The 19,453-nt window shown below is 57.4% G+C and overlaps 2 protein-coding genes across 3 annotated transcripts in view; one reads left to right on the top strand and one right to left on the bottom strand.

Moving 5' to 3' along the window:
* Positions 1 to 19,453, top strand: part of MACROD1 (mono-ADP ribosylhydrolase 1) — a 151,859-nt gene that overhangs the window by 34,205 nt on the left and 98,201 nt on the right. The gene's annotated exons all lie outside the window — the stretch shown is intronic.
* On the bottom strand, positions 3,015 to 18,032 carry FLRT1 (fibronectin leucine rich transmembrane protein 1). Its single transcript, XM_060019108.1, has 2 exons — positions 17,921 to 18,032; positions 3,015 to 8,619 (listed from the first exon to the last, which is right to left on the bottom strand). Exon 2 carries the CDS (start codon positions 8,568 to 8,570, stop codon positions 6,546 to 6,548), a length of 2,025 nt encoding a protein of 674 aa, XP_059875091.1. The 5' UTR covers positions 8,571 to 8,619; positions 17,921 to 18,032; the 3' UTR covers positions 3,015 to 6,545.

The following is a 19,453-nucleotide window of genomic DNA, read 5'->3' as shown; positions in this document are numbered from 1 at the left end:
GACTGGCTTTGCCAGGAAGTGGGGGCCGGGTCAGCCCCCCACAGGACCCCTGTGCCCTCAGCACAGTGGGAGGGGCAGTGGCAGTGGTGTCAGAAGCCCCTGGCCTGCCCGCCTCTCCCGCGGGGAGCAAGGCAGCAGCTACCCACCCAGCGGCTGAAGAGCTGCCCGGGCCTGGCGTCCCCGGGGGAGACGTGGGGACAGGTGGGCTTTGCCCCTGCACCGTGGGAGGCGGGGCGGGGTCTCGGGCAATCCTGGAAATCATATTAATGTGAGAAAAATGGGCCTGACCCCAGTGATAATAGAATTTCCGAAACTAGGGAAAAACATTGGGTTAAAAATGCAAAGGGAGGGCTTCCTTGGTGGCGCAGTGGTTGAGAGTCTGCCTGCCGATGCAGGGGACACGGGTTCGTGCCCCGGTCCGGGAAGATCCCACATGCCGCGGAGCGGCTGGGCCCATGAGCCATGGCCGCTGAGCCTGCGCGTCCGGAGCCTGTGCTCCGCGACGGGAGAGGCCACAACAGTGAGAGGCCCGCGTACCGCCAAAAAAAAAGAAAAGAAAAAAAATGCAAAGGGAGGGAGGAAGTAAAGGGAGGGAGAATCAAGAGGCAAGGGAAGCTTCCTGAGTGTTTTTAAAGAAGCGAATGTGGATATTTCAGGCAACTACTTGGAACATTTCAAAAGAAATGGTAAATGCTTAAAAATGTAGAGTGAAAAGTGCCCCAGGCAGCCGTCACACTGGCTGGGACGGGTGTATTAAGCCGGCAGCTGTGAGCATGCTGTTGGGAGAACAGCTAGTGGGATGGTGGTGGGAGCTCAGGGGGGCGCGGGTCCTGGCACCGAGGATGGCCAGGAGGCAGCCTGGGACGGGGAGCGGCAGTGCCTGGGAGGTGGCCCCCTAACGGCCCCAAGAGAGCCAGCGCAGGTGGTGGGTCACCCTCTGCGCTCCCTGCCTGTCCAGACTCCTAGATGGGGCGGCGCGTGTCTGAACTTCCTCTCCCGGCGCCTCTTAGACACTGAGGATGGGGATTTTGCAGGCTGTCTGGTGGCAAAAGCGACTCTTTGACGGGGCTGGGTGGCCTGGCTGTGAGATGGCCCTGACCTGCTATGTTCAGGGGACACTGGTCGTTTTGAGCAGTCTCTCGATATCTTCCTTAAAGGGTCCTCAGGGATGGTAAAGTGAGAGTGGGAACCAGGATCTTCTCCTCAAAGAACCAGGCGTTGGCTTAACGTCTGCCACCTCCCCATCAAGTGCTTGAATGCGGCCAGTGACAAAGAGCTCACTGCCTGATTCTTTTTGCTGGGCCAGATTTCTCTTCCCTGACTTCAGTTTTCCTTTTACCATTGGCCCCATTTCCCTTTCACTGGCTGCAGGGAATGGATCAGAGACAGACCCACCGTGGAACAGAAAGGAAGCAGAAGGACTCGTGGCTTGAGAGTCCTGCTCACGAAGGGACTAGCCTGGCCACTTCCCCTAGCTTTTCACCCCGAAGGCAGATGGAATCTGGAGGGCAGGGGAGAGACTCTGCCTGCGGGCCAGGGCAGCTTCTGAGTGACCTGTGTGGGCCACATAACCCCCCTACCTCGTCCCAGGGGCTGCGCACAGCACTCGATGGAGGCAGAACTGCTTCCCCACCCGCCCCACCCTGAGCTCGAGCCCAGGCTCTGTCCAACCAGCATATCCGGAGCCAGCGCTGGGGCACGCGTGGTGTCCACCTTCAGAGACCCCAGCTCCCCACCAGCCAGGCCCAGAAAAATCCCTGCTTTGCCTTTGGCCACTGGGGACAGGTTCAAAAAATGCGAAAAATCCCCCTTTCCCTTCACCTCCAGGAGTTTAATCTCTCCTAATCAAGTTAGCAGACTCGCTTGCTTGTAAACGGTAATGATTTTCATTTTTGAGCCTTTTTATCCCTCCTTAAGAAAAAAGATGCCTCCTCTGTCTGCCTTCTCGAAGGCCTGTGCAGGGCTGTGAATTGCTTGTTAGCATTCACCCTGGCGCAGATCCAGAGCCAGGCATCCGCTGCCTGTCACCTGCACTGATCTGAGTGATGGGGGACATGGGCGCAGGGGACACCCCCAGCTGACCCCGCCTGAGCCGTGGCCCTGAGAGTGTGGTCTGGCCCTTGGGGCTCAGGCTGCCATGCGCCCCGAGGCCCCTCCTTCCGGATGCCCCAGCTCCCTCCTGGTTGCCTTCCCAGCTCCGTTGCTCCCTGTCTGCCGCATCCAATTTTCCTTGTTGTATTTTTCATAAGTGCGAGGCTCAGAAGCCCCGTCCTCCCTGGCACGTTCAGCTGGAAGCAGATTTCTGGAGTGGGCTGGCTTTGGGACTTGAGCTGCCATTGGAGGGGGTGGCGGTGTCCTCCTCTTACTCCACAGCTCTGAGGGCGTGAAGGAGGGATGCTCAGATGCAGCCCAGGCACGTTGCCCAGTCAGCTCCCTCAGCTCCCCAGGATCCCTCACCTGTCCTGTCCCTGTCACTCTGGGCCTCCGTCACCTGCCTTGGGCCAACCAGAACCTTCCAGAGTCAGCAGATGGTGGGGGAGCCCCCATTGGGCTTCTGGAGCCCCCATCTTTTCTGGGTGAAGCTAGACCCAGCCTCAGCCCACCCCTACATTACAGAAGGCGAAACAGAGGCAGACGCTGTGGATTCGCAAAACCTGCTTTCCCTGCATCTCCCTGGAAGCTCTCCCTGACCTCTCTTACTCTACTCCTTGCTGGGGCTGGTGGGCTTCCCTGGACCCCTAGGGGAGGGGAGAGGAGGCCCAGTGCCCATTGAGGAAGGAAGAGGCACAGGCAGGCGTAAGCTTCGGACTTCGGGTGGGGAAGCCTGGGTCCCCCAGCCACTGTCACCTCCCCTGCCAGCGTCACCCAGAGTGGGAGGGAGCCGGTGACTCAGCTCCTACCCCCAAACCCCAGAGGCCCCCTAGTCGGCCACGCAGCCGCCATGTTAACGGGAGGTGGTCCAGGAAGCAGGAGCCAATTTAGAGAAGATAGAGGCTTCTGTGGGAGGCCGCAGGAAGAGGGAAGGAGAAAAGGGAAGAAAAGAAGCTTTTGATGCACATCATGTCTGCGGAATTGAGTATGACTAATTAATAGATTTTATTCTTAGTAATCTCTTAAGCATTCCATACGTTGGGCCCCACGCCTGAGCTGAGCTTACAAGAGGCCTCATTCGCAAAATGCAAATGGCTCGCCTGGCCCTGCTGCCTTCTTTCCTTTTTTTTTTTTTTCAGGGGAAATTTAAAGGAAAATTGCCATGTAATAGAAAAGAGATTCCAATCACTACATCTAATTACCACAAAGGGTAAACCACTTAACCAAAGAAGTGTCAGGATTTTTTTTTTTTTTAACTTGAAACCTGCCTTAAATGCCACAAAATACACTCATCAACGCTGAGGTCAATGAGGTTGTTCTGGCTAGTTAGAGGCTGCAAGGGTCAGGTCGGCCGCCCACAGGAGGGAGGTTCTAGACAGAAGTGGTGGCCCAAGCCCTGTGTCCTCACGTGCTTCTAGGGGGTGGAGGAGGCTGGGTGCCCTGGAACATCCTCTCTCATTATGTTGCGTGGCTGGCTCAGAGGGGCTGGACCAGGAAGGGATGGGGTTTCAGAGCGGACCTAGCTTCAGGCCCCATCCCTGGCTTGGGGGGCCGTGAGACAGCAGACAGTTGGAAGCTTGTTCTTAGAAAGGATGCTGGAAAGATGTTGGGATGCTGAGGGCAGAAAAGATGAGAGGGGGGCCCCCGGGCCCTGGCTGGGCTGAGTCTCCACTATCTTCAGCACCTACACTAGCAGGAGGATGCCTGCGGCAAGGCAGGCAGGGCCAGGTTTCCCCCTGGTGTGAGTTGGGGCCCAAGCCCCATTAGTACAAGAGGCGGGAGCAGGAGACTGATGTGTCCTCAGGCCCAGGCAGGCCTGGGCCTGCTTTGTGCTACGGGGCAGGAAAGTTCATCACCCAGGCCTGGCCTGGAGGGCGCTGCTGGCACAGGCAGGCTCTCAGAGCTGCAAGGTCTCCCCTGTAGCCCTCCCTGTATAGGGCCACCTGCTGTTCCCCAAATGCCTTCTTAGCCTCTAAGGGGATGATCTGACCTCCCGCCTGGCTCCGGGAGAAGAGAAAGGAGGATGAAGAGTGAGAGCAGGGGACCAAGCATGTTGGCAGCAGGGGTTGGGGGTTGGAAGTGGGGAGGCTGGGACTGATTTTCCTGGAACACTGGCCAAAGACAGGGGTGGTGCCTTGGGAAGGAAACTGCATTTCAGAACCAGCAGAGACCTTGAACTTCTGACCCCCAGCCAGTGCCCCACACCCTTGTGCATCCTCTCCTCCTGGAGGCTGCTAGTGAGGCCCCTCTGCTCCTGCCTGGGCCGCGGGGGATGCGCCTGTGTCTGGGAGGTGCCAAAGGGAGGGCGAACTTTACACGGATGTGACCTTTACACAGTCCCAGCCTTGGGAACATGGTCCCAGCCTTGGAAACATTTCTCTCCTGACCTCATTGTATGAGAAAATGCTTCAGGTGGGAAAAGGGAAAAAGCTTGAGTCTAGAATGAAATGTGTCCATGACCCTCGGCCTCTCCCTGGAGCTGGGGATTGGGGTTCCCCCCTTGGTGAGACCATCCATCCAGCCTGGCAATGAGAGCCGCGCCTCTTCTCCACCTCGCTCACGCAGTTGTTGTGTCCATTTCTTTCAAGCCCAGCCTCTTCACTGAGGGGCCAGCAGCATCTTTTCAGGTCCAGCAAATGGCTGGACCCCGGGCCTGTCACAGCAGCCCTGTGACTGCTGTTCATCTTTCTCTTCCTTTCTTTGGCTTTTGTCAAAGCAGGCAAGGCCTTCTGAAAACACCACGGCCAGGAGCTGGACCCCTTCTCATCCTCCCTGCCCTCAGAACAGCGTCTCTCCTTTGACATCGCCCTTCCTGGGCGCAGAACAACTGGCACCTTGACAGACGGTGACCCGAGTTCCCCGAGTGCTGGAATGTGGGAGATATCAGAACCCCAGGCACCACTCCTCTCTTCTTTCCAGATTTGCTGTCATTATTTCATCATGCTTTTAATCTCATGGCTCACCAAACAGCACTGTCAGTTGATAAACGATGGCAACATTGATTCCAGAGGGAGGAAAAAAAAGATCTTAGCTCTTCTGAGGGCTCCAGTCACTACCCTTTTGGAGGCTGGCATTTTTAGAGAGATCTGGTCTTCCCTCTTCAGAGCGGCATCCCAGGGGTGGGCACAGTGTGGTGTTCTGCATTCTGGGGTTGGGGGACGTGCTGTCTCCTAGGGCTTTTCTGAGAATTTTCATGTCTTTTTCTGGGCTTTGTTTGAGCAGCCATGGAAACCATTAGGTCTAATCAGCTGATATTAAAAAAAAAAAAAAAGTCTCTGCACCAATTACCTGTCTCTGGAGGAAGCACTTTGCACAGAGTAAATGCTCAGGAAGTAGCTGCTGAGGTGATTGCATTTGTGGGGGTGTAGGGGGAGAGAGGTGAGGACACTGGAAGTCAAAGAAAGCTCTTCTCTGTATCAGAAAGGAGCTTGGCCCAGCTCTGGCCAACCTGAGATAGGACTGACTGAACTGAAAACACCCCTTGCCTAGGGTCTCCCAGCCACCCAGCCAGGACAGACACGCCTCCGCCTTTAGGAACAGCATTATCCCCCACCCCACTCCCATCCCCAACACACTTTGTCTACTTACTCAATGATTTCTAGGAGAAAGCAACATTTTCGTGACTCTATTGTCTCAAGAAATTGTACGAACTGACCCAAGAAGTACTGTAAGGACTGTATATGTGGCTCTATCTACCCATCTGTAGATAGATACACGACATAAAGATAAACAGGTAGATAGATGCACCTCCAAGCGCTGGAACAGCCACAGCTTCCCTGGTGCTTCCATGGACTATGGTGCATGGAATTGAGGAGGGCTTCAGTATAGGAAAAAGAAAGTTTGTTTTTTAATCAGCTACATCGTCGTTCAAAGAATGCAGTGAAAGACGCGCTATTTCTGCAAATCTGTGAGGGAAATGGCATGGAAAGAACCAGGACAATATCTCCACAGCAAAACATCTTTTCTTCCCCTCTCCTTTGTGAGGAGCCTGAGGACCTTCCATCGTGTCGTCGCCAGTGAGCAGCCGGCAGCGAGAGCTGCATGGGGGCTGCGCGTGTTGGCTGCTTTTCTAACGGTTCCTTTGTGACGGCCCTGCACAGAGCATGAGGCATACACAGACGGAGCACAGGTAGTATCTTTCCAGTTCAGGAAAAATAAAAGCCCCAACCCAACCCTTCCTGCGATATTATTTTTAGTCTTTTCCTCCCCACCTGGCATAATTTGGTATAAATTATGTCTTCATCAATGTCAAATCTCCCTCCTGCCTTCTATTCTTTAAAAAAAATTATTTTTTTCACTGTTGTGTTCTACGAAATTGTCAACCCTCCCCAAACTCTGCTTTCTGATGGGAAAGTCATCATGGAATTTCTTTTCCTTGTTCTGTCAGATGGCAGCAGGCTGGTCAAAGCCACACAGTCGCCACACCAGGAGGAGGCAGGAGCCGGGTGCTGGCATCATGTGTAGGAGTAGTCTATGTCAGGGATGCCGCCGTCCCGGTAGCCCCGTGTGGCGCCGTAGCCGATGGTGTGCGTGCCCTTGCAGAGGCTGCTGCCGTTGGAGGGGAAGATGGTGTGGAGCACGTACTCGTCCTTGCTGTGGTAAGGGTTGACGGGCAGCATCTGCAGCCCGGGGCCGCGGATTTCCAGGATGGAGTTATCCTTCTTGGTCCCCGACTCCAGATAGTCGTCCTTTTTCCGGGTGCCGCGGTTGTAGGCCCGCTCCCGGGTCAGCAGCTCACTGGCCCGGTGCACGTAGCAGCAGATGGCCCCCAGGACCAGGAAGAGGAAGACGAGGGCCACGGCGCCACCGATGATGCCCGCCACGGGAAGGCCCGCCATGGGGTCGGCGTTCTGCTCCTGGTTGAGTGTGGTGGTGGGGCCGTAGCTGTCGGCCGTCTCCGCCTTGGCACACACAGGCGTCTCGTCGGCCACATAGGTGTTGCCGGTCTCCATGGTGACCATGCAGATGATATAGGTGGACTTGGGCTCCAGGGCCGTCAGCAGGTACTCTGTCTTGTCCCCCTGCACCAGAGTCTCCGTGATGGAGCCCACGGCTGGGCTGTGGCCCAGGCGCAGCCAGCTGAGCCGGAAGGAGGAGGCGGGGAGCGTGGCCTTCCACGTGATGCGGATGGAGTCGGCCGTCAGGGGCTTCACATGGATGACCAGGGTCTTGGCACTATCGCCCGTGGCCATGGGGTAGTCGAGGCTGGAGTCAGGGAGGCGCAGCCCCGGCCTCTTAGCCTTGAGGGTGAAGAGCGAGCCCTGGGGCGTGGTGGCAGAGGTGTGGTCACTGGCCGTGGTCTTGGCGGCAGCGTTGGCCGCTCCGCCCTGCACCCCCGCCTCGAAACATTCGTCCATCTCGCTGGTGATGTCCTTGATGGCCATGCCCCGGACTTTCTCGGGGCCCTGGCACATGAGGCCTCGCACGTTGACCACGGCCGCCCGTGCCTTCACCCAGTCCCGCAGCCACAGGAGGTTACAGCCGCAGAACCAGGGGTTGTTCCGGAGCAGCAGCTGGGCCAGGTTCTGCAGGTCATCGAACAGGCCGCGGGGCAGCGTGGTCAGGTTGTTGTTGGACAGGTCCAGGCGCTCCAGCTCACGCATCTTGGCCAGCGTGTTGTAGGGCACGTGGCTGATGGCGTTGTCCTGCAGGTAGAGCTTCTGCAGGCGGGCGCTGGGCAGGTTGAGGGGCGGGGCAGCCAGCGAGTTGCGCACCAGAGAGAGCTCGGTCAGGTTCTGCAGGCGGCTGAAGGTGTCGTCGGCGATGCGCTGGTTGGCCAGCAGGTTGCCGTCTAGCACCAGGCGCCGCAGGCTGCTGAGGCCCTTGAAGGCGTGCAGTGGGATGGTGGAGATACGGTTGTCATCCAGCCGCAGCTCCTCCAGCGTGCGGGGCAGCCCCGAGGGGATGCTGCTCAGGTGGTTCCTGCTCAGGAAGAGCAGCTTGAGCTGCTTGCTGTCGGCGAAGGCGTCCTCCTCTATGCTGACGGTGGACACGGAGTTGTCATCCAGGTGCAGCTTCTCCAGCAGCGGGATGCGGGCCAGCGAGTCCCGGGCGATGGTGCGCACGTTGTTGTCCTGCAGGTGCAGCTCCCGCAGGGAGCGGGGCAGGTTGACAGGGAACTCGTCCAGGTCATTCTCGTATAGGTAGATGACCTGCACGTTGACCTTGGTCTTGAGGTCCTGGGGGATGCCGGCATTGTTGATCTGGTTGTTCTGCAGGTAGAGGGTGGTGGCGTCGTCAGGGATGTCGGCGGGGATGGAGGTGAGCCCCCGGTCGTTGCAGTAGATGAAGCCGTTGTCGCAGCGGCACACGGAGGGGCACGTGGTACTGTCGATGACCTCCGTCAGGAAGGCGATGAGCCCATAGCAGAGGAAAAGCCAGTCCCGCAGGTCCATGGTGGCTGTGGTCATCACGACGGTGGCCGTGACGGTGGCAGTGGGCGTGGTGGTGGCGGTGGCAGTGGGGTGTGCCACCACCATGGTGGACGGCTGGGGGAGCCAGGCCCCGCTTGACTTGCAGCCTCTACACCTGCAAGGAGCACAAGACATGTGCGGTGAGAGCGAGTTGGGTGTCCACCCACCTGCCGCTGAGGGGTGGCTGCAGTCGAGGCCACGGGGCAGAGGTCAGGCCTCGAGGTGCATGCCCCGTGGCCCTTCCAAATGTCAAGTTTACATCACAGGTGATAGCTCGGGCTGAGGACAGCCTCTAATGACCTTGGCTAACATTAATCTCAGCGGGAGCAAAGATGCTGCCCGTGAACAAGACAGCTGTGGCCTTGGCCCTCCTGGACGGTGGCCGTGGGCCTCGTGACGTTAATTTGCCGGGAGCCGGGCTGCGGTTTCAGTCTCCTCTCAGGACCCACACTAAGCCAGTCTTCGTGGCTGATGCTGCAAGTGGCTGCTCAGTGTTGATGGGATGGATTTAGAGCCACCGTTTCTCATTGGAACAGGGAGCTCGTATCCCTCTCTGGCTTGGAACCAGGGACTGAAGGGAAAGCTCGTTTCTGCGAGGCCTGTGAGCTCGAGGTGGGGGAGGGGCGTCACTAGAACCTGCGAAAAGAATCTGCCGGTGTCCTCGCTGGCGAGCAGGGGAAAGTGGGGCGCTTCATCGTCTGGTGTTAAAACAACATGTCCTGTTTGTCACTTGTGAATCTTATAGACAGAAGAATGAGGTGTCAACAGAACTGCTTTCCCATGGCTCTACAGAAATCTCTATCAGCGGTGCCCTTCCTACCGTGTTCCATGTAATGTGAGAAATTATTCCATACTTTGCCCCCTTCCTAAATCACGAAATTTTCAGCTATTTTGAAAAATATATATATCTGTTTTCTTGCATTTAAAGACATGAAACAAATAAAAGGAGGGAGGGGTCCACACTCTGAGGGAATTGTCTGCAAGGTGTAACTCTGGTTTTCACAAATGGAAAAATTGCAGTGTAGATTTTTTTCATATTACATTACTGTTCATAGTGGTAAAAAAAAATCAATTAAAGAGAAATTATCTTTCAACCTCAGTGGGGAAGTGGTGTTCATGCAGCCGGCAAAGGTCTGCTTTATAACTCCAGGTTCACAAATGCTTTTCAGTGTGAGACACAGTGGCCTCTGGGAGCCTGAGCTGAGGCCGCAGCCTGGAGGGCAGCCCCGGTGTGCAGAGCAGAATTGGGACCCACTCACCGAATGAGATGGTGGGGCCCTCACTCCCGTGACCCAGGGACCCTGTGTCTCCATTTCTCAACCATGTCAAACGCTTCTTCCTTCTGTCCCTCTCTGTTCCTGGACTGCTCCCCTCTGTCTAGCAAACTGCTCATCACCCTTCAGGAGCATGCTCAAACGTCTCCTCCTCTGCTAGGTCTTCCTCATGCCATATAGAGCTTCCCTCTGCTCCATCCATCCATCTGTCCATCCATCCACCCATCTATCCACCCATCCACCTATTTACCCATCCATCTATCCATCCACCCAGCTATACATCTATCTACCCACTCATCCATCCATCCTTCCATCATCCATTCATCCATCCATCCATCCACTCATCCACCCACCCTCTCACCTATTTACCTATCTATCCATCCATCTACTCACCCATCCACCCACTCACCCATCCACCCATCCATCCATCCACCCACCCACTCACTTATCCATCCATGCATCTGTCCATCCAGCCATTCAACATGTCTTTATTGAGCACCTACCATGTGCCAACCTGTGTTTTAGCCACTTGGGATTCTATTCTAGTGGGATAGTAGCTCACACTATAATAAAAGTCTCACCTAGAATTTTATGAATATTTAAGCCATTTAATCCTTCCAGCAAATGTTAGGTCAGTGCCCTTATTATTCCCATTTAACAGATGAAAAAACTGAAGCTCGGAGGGGTTAACTTGCTCGAGACACTTGATAAGTGGTGAAGAGAAACCTGAGCCAGGATCTTGACCACTAGGCTTGTGGTGCTGCACCTCGGGCCCATCTCTGTGGGCTGAAGGTTGCACTATTTAGCGACTAGTGTCTTAAGGTCCCTGACTAAATTTCGGGTGCTTGAGGGCAGGGACTGTGGGTTGTGTAGGCCTGGTGTGGCTTGCCATCAGTGACCACCCAAGGACAGAAGGGAGGCGGCTGAGGTGCCAGGCAAGGCGCGAATGCCTCTGCCCTGCTCCCTGCCGACCCCTCAACTCTTGCCCCATTTGCATTACAGGGGCCTTTGCCCAGGCTGCCGGCAGCTCCAAGGCCTTCTGGAGGGAGTTCAGGCTTTGCCCGTGGCTAACACACTAACTCTGCTCAGGGCCTGTTAGCGGAATGAAGCTTTATCCATGAGGTGGACCGAAGGCAGGTGGAGGGCCAGCCGAGGACACCTGGCTGGAAGCAAGTGAGGGTGAGGGGGAAGGGTGCACGGGGTCTGCGCAAGGAGCCGGAGGGGGATGAGGTCCCGAGGGAAGCTGGGAGGAAGGGGGACTGGGGAGACTGTGACCAACACTCTGGGCCTCCGAAGCCAGCTCAAGCCCCCTCCCAGCCGCCGCAGCTGGCCTGAGGGCCTGAGGACATTTACCTACTTACTCCTGATGCTTCTTTGGAGGTTGTCCCTAGTCTATGGGTCATGACCCCACTCACACCCCTGCCCCTTGGGACTTGGAGTTGGTCTTTGCTTCCCTCACATGTGTTCCCGGCTCTCAGTGGGTTTGGACAGGGATAAACCCAGGCATAAGGGGCAACCCTCTGGCCAGGCCCTGCCCAGCGCCCTCACAGGCACATGTTTGTATCTGCACCCACCCGTCACATGCACACAGGTCCTCGGTCCCATTTTACAGCTGAGCAGCCTGAAGCTCAGAGAGGTGAGGGGCCCATTCAAGGTCACAGCCAGCCCAGGTTTCCAGCTGCACATCTGTCCCTTCCTCTGCACAAAGCCAGAGCCATGAAGGTTATGGAGCCTGGAGGTCCTGTCTCAAAATGCTTATGAGCAAAGAGGCAGGGCCAGGGCAGGTGCTGGGGACAGGAAGGCTCAGGTCTTCTCAAGGCCACCTTGCCTCGGTCTCAGGGGTCAGGTCTGAGCCTAGGAGCACCTTTGCCCAGGCCCCCAGCATCTGGCCAGAGGACGCACACCCTCCTCTGAGTCCTGGCGCAAGGAATGCTGTTGGCCCCTGGGCTCACAGATTCCGGAGCAGTGCCCTGAGCCGGGGGCAGACTTGTTAAGGCCAAAGGCGAGGCCAGACCGCCTTCTCTGGCATGAACATCAGTCCCCGGTGCCCGCTCAGCTCATGGCCATAGCCCTCAGCCTCCAGATGCCCTGGCATCATAATAGAGTCTAAATTACACCTTTCAGAGATGCCTGATGGATAACCAAGAAACATTTGGGAGGCAGGGACCCAAGGCCTTTCTCTTCCCCCGTCTGCGGCCCTCATCCATCTTGGCTGAGTCTCCCCTGCCACCCCCTTCCCCAAGGCCTCCCGATGCCGAGCCCTGGCTCCAGGAAGGCAGGGAGGGGCCTGGGCTGGGCAGGAAGACAGCGTGCCTTGCCTGAGGAGCCCTTTAATTGCCCGGGTGCCACGAGGCCCTTTTATTCCCTTGTTTTGTGTTTGATGGTTTATGTGGCTATCAGATGAAACCTGGTAAATCGCCCGTCTTTTACTTTTCATTGTTGCGAGAATCCCTCAGACTTCAGCGTGGTGTGAGTTATGACCTGCCAGCTCCATGACTGACAGCCGGATCCTTGGCGTGCGATGGAAGTGGGGGAGGGGAGCAGTGAGACTAGAGGTAGCTAGTCTAGTCTAGACTAGAGGTAGCTCAGACTAGAGGTATCCAGACCCCCATTAGCTGAGAGGTGACCTGGGGCGTCATTCTTGGCATTTTCTATCAGTCGCTAGCTCCTGCCATCTAGGACAGAGACACCTGGGTTCGAGCACTGTCTCTCTCCCTCTTCCTGGCTGTGAGATCCTGAGCAAGTTACTTGCCCTCTCTGAGCTTTAGTTTCCTTATCTATAAATGTAGCCATCAAGTTCCCCTTAGAGGGGAGCTCACTACTGAGCATTCAGTGAGGTAATACCTGCAAAGTACACCCTTGTAAGTGCATGAGGTTTAAAAGCTGCTGTAATTCTCTGACTGCTCCAGGCATACCGGTCTAGCCTCTGTGTTAACTGCTTGTCTCTCTCTGCAATCCAGAGGCCCTTTCTTTACTCCCCTGCCCCTGCTGTGCCTCCAGGGTAGACTGGGAGGCTGTAGGCCAAGCTGCTTCCTGGCAGGGACTCCCTGTCATTGCTGTGATGCTGGGTCTCCCCAACCTCAAACTGTGCATCCTCAGCCCTGTCCCCCCAAGCTAGGGTAGAAACACTGACCCTAAGCCTGCTCTCCCTTGTGCTGCCTCTGGGCCTTTGCATGTGCTGTTCCTGCTTCTTGAACACCAACACACCTTCCCTACTCAAGCTTCACCAGGGCAGCTTCTGCTCACCCCCCAGGCCTCAGCTTGGACGCCCCCTCCATGAAGCCTCCCAAGTTGTGTCTGGCTCTGCTTCCCATACCCACTTGACTGGTGGTAGTCGGACCTGAGTAATATCTGTAAGTACCTGCCAGCCGGATGAAGGTGCCTCCCTGTTGGAGACGCCTGGCCTCCTGGCGCTCTGCCCCGTTGTCTTCTCCAAACCCCATCAAGCTGGGGCTGCCAGAGACCCACGGCCCTCTGGGGGGGTCTTCTTGGGGAGTCAGAGTGAGGGCAGGGGGGCAGCTGCAGGACCCCAGGCCCAGCACAGGCCCTGGCACGCTGGATAGGAGAGGGCATCTGCCGCCACAGTTAGACATGACGCACCAGGGGCTGAGCAGGGGTGGGGGCATGTGGCAGGAGGGAGCTGGGCATCCCAGGCAGTAGAGGGAAGTCTGGATAGGCCTCCCCCTGCCTCCCAGTCCTGGCCTTCCTCCCCGTTTGCCAATGAAGGCAGCTCATGTGAGGATGTCCTGATGCTGCGACCCCCGAAGTACCAGGTACAGTCTCCGTGCCCACTATGGGAATCAGAGAATTCCAGGTGGCACTGACCCCGAGAAGGAGACGTGTAGACTAGAAGCGGGGAGAGGACACCAGGGCTAGGTTTGAATCTGACCTCACCAGTCCTCAGCTGTGTGGCCTCAGTTTCCTCATCTGTAACGTGTTGCTGAGAACCCCACTCTTCTGGGAAGATGACAAGGGAGGGGTTGTGTGAAGTGCCCGGCACAGGCCTGGAGGTTTGGGAAGGAAGGGCTGCCCCACCCTGTCCCTGGGAGGGACCCCAGGGTCCTCCTGTGACTCACTCAGGGCGGCCACCCACCTGTCTTGGCTGAACTTCAGAAAGAGGGAGGGCAGACACGAGTGGGCAAGGGGGCCCAGCTCAGACAGAGGGAAGCCCCTCCCCCCCCTTTCTCTGCACCCTCCCAGTCCCTCCCTTCAGCAAGAAGAACTCATTGTGTTTTCCCTAAACCTTGCCAGGCCCTCGGGTCCTTACTGGCAGAGCAGGGCCCGAGGCAGGAGTGAGGTGTGCAGGGCAGACTGGGGGCGGAAGCAGTTTCTCAGCTCCAGGAGGACCCCTGCCCCACAGGAAGCAGTAACCTCCCCACCGGGCTGAGAGCTCCACCAGAGCAGGGTCACCTCCATACCTGTGATGGGTCCTCAGCAAACCTTTGTTTAAAGCAATGAGGGACCCCGCATTTTTCTCCTCCACCAACTGACGCTATCTCTCAGGGCTCAGCTACAAGCAACATGGAGGGAGGAGGGCCTAGAGGCAGGGGGGCCAGCCTCTACCTCCTGGTGCTCACGGGGGCCTGGGGAGAGCTCCCCTCTAGGAAGCCTCTTCCCTGAGAAGGCCTGCCTGGGATCAGTTCTGCTGCTCCACAAACCAAGAGTGGCCTTGGGTCTCAGGCCTTCATCTGTAAGATGGAACCATAAACTATCTACTGCCCTGGGTGTTGAGCAGAGGGCCTGCTGCAGGTCCAGGAGATGGGAACTGCAGGCAGGAGGGGGACTTGCGACTTTTGTGTGAGTGGGGCTTTTCCGAGCCCACCCTCGTTCAGGCAGAAGCCCCGGGCCTGCTTCTGCCCAGCCCGGTCTAGGCCCACTGGAGGCCCCGTCTTCAGGCAGGATGCTATGACCTCAAGACCCTTCCAACCCTGCGTGGCACAACTTTGCTCCTGATCTCGGCTACTGGCGCCATTGAGAACTTGTAGTGCTTGGGGGAAGGGGGTGGGATTCTTTTAAAACCTAAAGTTAATTATTTTTCTAATTTCATGCCGCATGCATTATGCATCAGCTGTTATCACTGGCGGTAATTACAGACAGGTACGCAAATCCACTAAAAATGTACCTGGAGTTCACCTCACCGCGTAGGCCGTCTGGGCTGTGCCGGGCGGCGGGATGTCCTGAACTTCAGAGAATGCAAATTGCTTTAAAAAACAAGACTTTAAAATTGTGTCTTAGGAGGTTAATTATATTGATAACAGTGTTCAATATTAAACTATTCAGGGCCAGGAGGGGTTGGGGGGGATGAAGGGAGACACATGTAATTTTGTTTCTTTCTTTCTCTGTATTATTTAATAAGATGTTCTTGCACCTATATTTCTGTCTGTCTGTGTGCATTTTTAGTAAAGCTGCCTAGACTAGGCTTAATTCCTTCTGGGAAGGAAAAAGGAAAGGTCAGGAGTTTTTCAGAAGGTAAGAGGAGGGCCTAAGGGCTGTTATTCCGGGTGGGGGCAGCCCAGAGAACAGGGCAGGGGCCCTAGCTCTGCACTGCTGGGTTTCTCAGCAGCCAGCGGGATCCTGACAGCCAGGGGCTGGGACAGGAGCCGGGTGATCAGGAAAGACTGGGAATGGTGATGCTTATTGATCATAAGACAGAGGCTTGGGTGCGGCTGGGGCTCCCCCTAGGAGCTGTGTGGCATCCCCCACATGCAGGCCCTGTTCTTGGGGCGATCCCTCCCCTCCCCCAGTTGTTTATCACAAGTTGATTGTCAAGCCCTCCCACTAGGATGTAAACTTCTACGAGTCAGAACATGTTCTATCTTGTTCACTGGCCTAGTATAGAGCCTGGCATCAGAGGTGTTCATAAACACCTGTTGCATGAATGTATGAATGAATGAGAGGATGCCAAAAGGGAGGCCCCAGAATCTGAAAGCCAGGACAGGGCAGTGGGAGAGAAGAGGGAGGCTGGCCCTCTGTCAGCCCCACGCTGGGAGGTAATAATGACAGGTGCCCTCACCACGGCCTCCCAAAGAGGCAAAGGGGTAGGTCTGAATTGTGCAGCAGGTGGTGGAGGAGCTGGACGGAGACCCAGGCTTTCCTTTCCCAGGTGTCTTACCTGCCCTCCTCAGCTGCCTGGTGGGGCCACCCCAGGCCCCGAGGGAGCAAACCCAGGGAAAACCCCTGGCTGTCTCCTCTCGTCTGCTCTGACATGGGTTGGCCAACCAGGTCCTATCCAACTGCAGGTCTGCTTCCAGGCGCAGAGGCTGGCCCCACTTTCTTAGAGATGGCCCCTTCCCTCCCACCCCCGCAGATACGCACAAGCGTGGAACTCACCCTCAGGACCCTGGAATCAGGGAGGTAGGGGACCCTGGAAAAACTGAGGCCCAGAGAGGAGAAGGGATGGCTCCGGGGCAGAGAGAACCCTCCAGCAGCCATGAACAGCCCTCTCCCTTGCCTACCTCCTCTGGCCCTGGCACTGAACTCTCAAACCCTTTCCCAAAGGGTTGGCATGGAGAGGATGATGGTGGACAGTATCCAGCTCAAGCAGGATCTAATGGGGGCTACCCACCAGCAGGTCTGCAGACCCCTCTAGCTCTGTGGGGTCTGTCCACTAGTAGCAGTAGCTGGCAGAGCTGAGCCCCTGCTGCGTGCTCAGCCCCACACAAACGCCTCTCCTTTCCAGCTGGCCACAGCCCTGCGGAGCCTGTGTCCCCAGTGCACGAAGGGGAGCACACTCAGGGGAGGGAAGGGACTCCCCGAGGTCACACTGCTCACAGCTGGAGGGCCAGGGTGCTAACCAACCTCTGTCTGGCCCCAGAGCGCAGTAAGCTGGTCTCTGTTTTCCTGCCTCGGGATGGAGGGAAGCTTGGGATAGAGGGAAGCTCAGCAGAGGCAGAGCCCAGCACTGAGCAGATGCCTCATAAATATCTGGGGTGCAGGCCTGCTGCTGCCCGCCTCTGGCTTGGCCTCAGCCCCAGGAATTACCCACCAGTCTCTCCTAGGAGATGGGAGGAGAATAGGAGCAAGTGACGGGGCGGTAGGTAAGGATGGAGGAAGGGAGGCCGGCTGGGCAGGGGCCGAGCTCGGGCTCCAGCGAGCTCACGCCGCCTCACGGCCCCGCTGCCGGGCTGGTGCGCCGTTATAATAAATAACAGTAAATAGCCGATCCGCAGGGCATCTTTCACGCTGGTGGCTAATAACACGGCTATTAATGCCCCCTCAGACGGCGTGCGTGCAGTGCGGCGCTGACAAATGTCCCAGGCCCTGGCGCCGTCATAAATCAGCCCCTCTACTGGGGAAGAGTGCGGGGAATTGTCATTTTCCATCTTGGTAATGAATTGGGGCTTCCCTGCCCTGCCCAGGGCGCTGCCGGTAGAGGTGGCCTGGGGTTTCTGGGATTTGTGTTTGGGGAGGCATGAACCCTCCCTCCTGGCCTCTGGGAAGCCAGAAGAAGTAGGTCCCCCCCACACCCCCACAAACCTAGCCAGACCACGCCACCGCTGCCACCGCCCGCTGTGTGACCTTAGGGCAATAACCGGCCATCTCTGGGCCCCATCAAGCCACTCTCACCAACAAAAGGGCTGAACTGGAGGCCAGAGCAGATGATGCCTAAGGGCCGGCAGGTGCAAGGCCTTGGATGGTGGCTTGGGATCAACCCCACCCTGGGTTCTCCTGGCCAGGGCAGGGGAAGGCCTTGGATGGAGGGGACTTGTGGACCCTCTCCAGTTGGAGGGCAGCAGGTGCCATGGCCAGTGGCTAGTTCACCAAAGGTCCTGCCTCTCCAAGGCCTCACGGCTGCCCCCTCTGGTCAGAACTCAGAAGGGCTCAAAGTGAGACCTCCCCCAAGGGGCAACGGCTGGGAGGGGCGGGAGTTTCCTCCAGGAGAGGTCACTCCCTTACATCCTGGGTCCACCCACCCTGGGGCAGAGCCCAGCAGCACAGGGGCCACCAGGTAGCAAAGGACCCCTCCCCTGGCAAGCAGATGCCACCAGTTGCTTCAGCTGCATGTGTGGGGTCGGTGGGGTGGAGCTGCAGATCTCCAACCCAGCCCGAAGAGGACAGGCCCCATGTGTCCTGTGCCCTCCCTGGGCACGAGGAGCCCCTGGGCCTTCCTGGGCCACCGGAGCCCCTCTGCATCCGCCTTACCTCCTTCGCTGCAGCCTGGCAGCCTGCAGCTCTGGGCGCTGCGCTTCCGTCGAGGTGGGCCTGGGCCGTGCTTACATTGCAGCCCACCAGCCTTGGCACTCAGGGTGCAGACCACAGACCTGGGGTGTTGGGTGGTGCTGGGGGTGCCCGGGGCTCAGGGAGGAGACCCTGTGCTTCGCTCTGCTGGGCTCCTCGTGTTCAGACGTGGCTGCGGATCAGGCGCAGCATCTCCTGCGCCCTAGGCTGCCGGCACTGCTGGCTTCTCCTCCTGGAATGAGGGGTTTGCGTGAGGGGCCTGCAGGGGTGCCCCCGTGCGCGACCTGAGGGTGTTCTGGGCCCCTGCTCTCCAGGCATGCCCTAGGGCCGGGCGCCCATCCTTGGGGAGGGTGGCCTCCCTGCCCTCTTTCAACTTCCGCCCTTTTGTCTGTTGGCCGCCACCTCTTCTGAAAGGCTTCTGCCTGGCTTTTACCCCTTTTTCTTTACCAAGTTTTGTTTTGTTTTGTTTTTAATCCCTTTAAGTCACTTGGCAGAATGGGCTCTGGTGCAGAGAGCGTTCTTGCGTGACAGAGCTGAGAGGGAGTCACTCTCCAAAGAATCGGTATTCCTGCCACTCAGGCTGTGTCTCCGGGGGAAGGCGGGGGTCCATTACCCCGCTGAGGAGTTCAGATGTTCACCGCGGGGCTGGAGCTGCTGACATGCGCTGCTGAGCTGTCAGGCCCCACATGCCCCTCCTTGGGAAGATGTTTGGGCGGGGTGGGGGGGGCACTCAGTCTTGCTTGGCAGATCCTGTTTGTAGGAAGGCTTTCTTGCTGGGGAGATGGAGGGACGGTTATTCCTGCTTCAGCCCTGGTCTCGTCTGTCCAAAGAAGAGTGCTTCTCACCCACTCCCTGCCTCCTCACCTGCCAAAAAGCAATACAAGTGATTAAGCCCAGGGAAATTAGGAGCCACACGGGGACCGGCAGCCTGGGCTGCAGCCCCCTCTCCTCCCCTCTGTCAGGAACCTGGGTTTTGTTTGGGTTTTTTTTTTGTTTTTTTTTGCGGTACGCGGGCCTCTCACTGTTGCGGCCTCTCCCACTGTGGAGCACAGGCTCCGGACGCGCAGGCTCAGCGGCCATGGCTCACGGGCCCAGCCGCTCCGCGGCATGTGGGATCTTCCCAGACCCGGTCACAAACCCGCGTCCCCTGCATCTCAACCACTGCGCCACCAGGGAAGCCCAGGAACCTGTTTTCTTGAACGCCGCTTTCCCATGATCTGGGATCTCTCCCTTCTCTTTCCAAATCCAGATAACAAACAGCAGGCCATGCCAAGCACCCTTCCTCGCAGCTCCCTGCTTTCCCTTTTCCTGGGGGTGGGAGGACCGGGAAGAGAAAAATGAAGTTCTGAGAGCTCGCGGCCGTGCAGGGGCCGCCCGCCTGGCCCAGAGCCGGCTCTGCTTCCCCCAGCACCTGCTCCTCTTGCTATATGTCATTCAAAGGATCCAACTGGGCCACCATGGCCTCGGCTTCCAGAACAAGTGCTGCCTTTCCCCACC

This window comes from Delphinus delphis, chromosome 8, assembly GCF_949987515.2.
Source record: "Delphinus delphis chromosome 8, mDelDel1.2, whole genome shotgun sequence".
Classification (NCBI taxonomy): Eukaryota; Metazoa; Chordata; class Mammalia; order Artiodactyla; family Delphinidae; genus Delphinus; species Delphinus delphis.
Note: the sequence above shows the minus strand (reverse complement) of the source record. Positions and strands in the feature narration are given on the sequence as shown.

Bases quoted from the DNA above. Each gene is read 5' to 3' on its own strand.
- FLRT1 (XM_060019108.1), bottom strand. From the start codon at position 8,570: ATGGTGGTGGCACACCCCACTGCCACCGCCACCACCACGCCCACTGCC.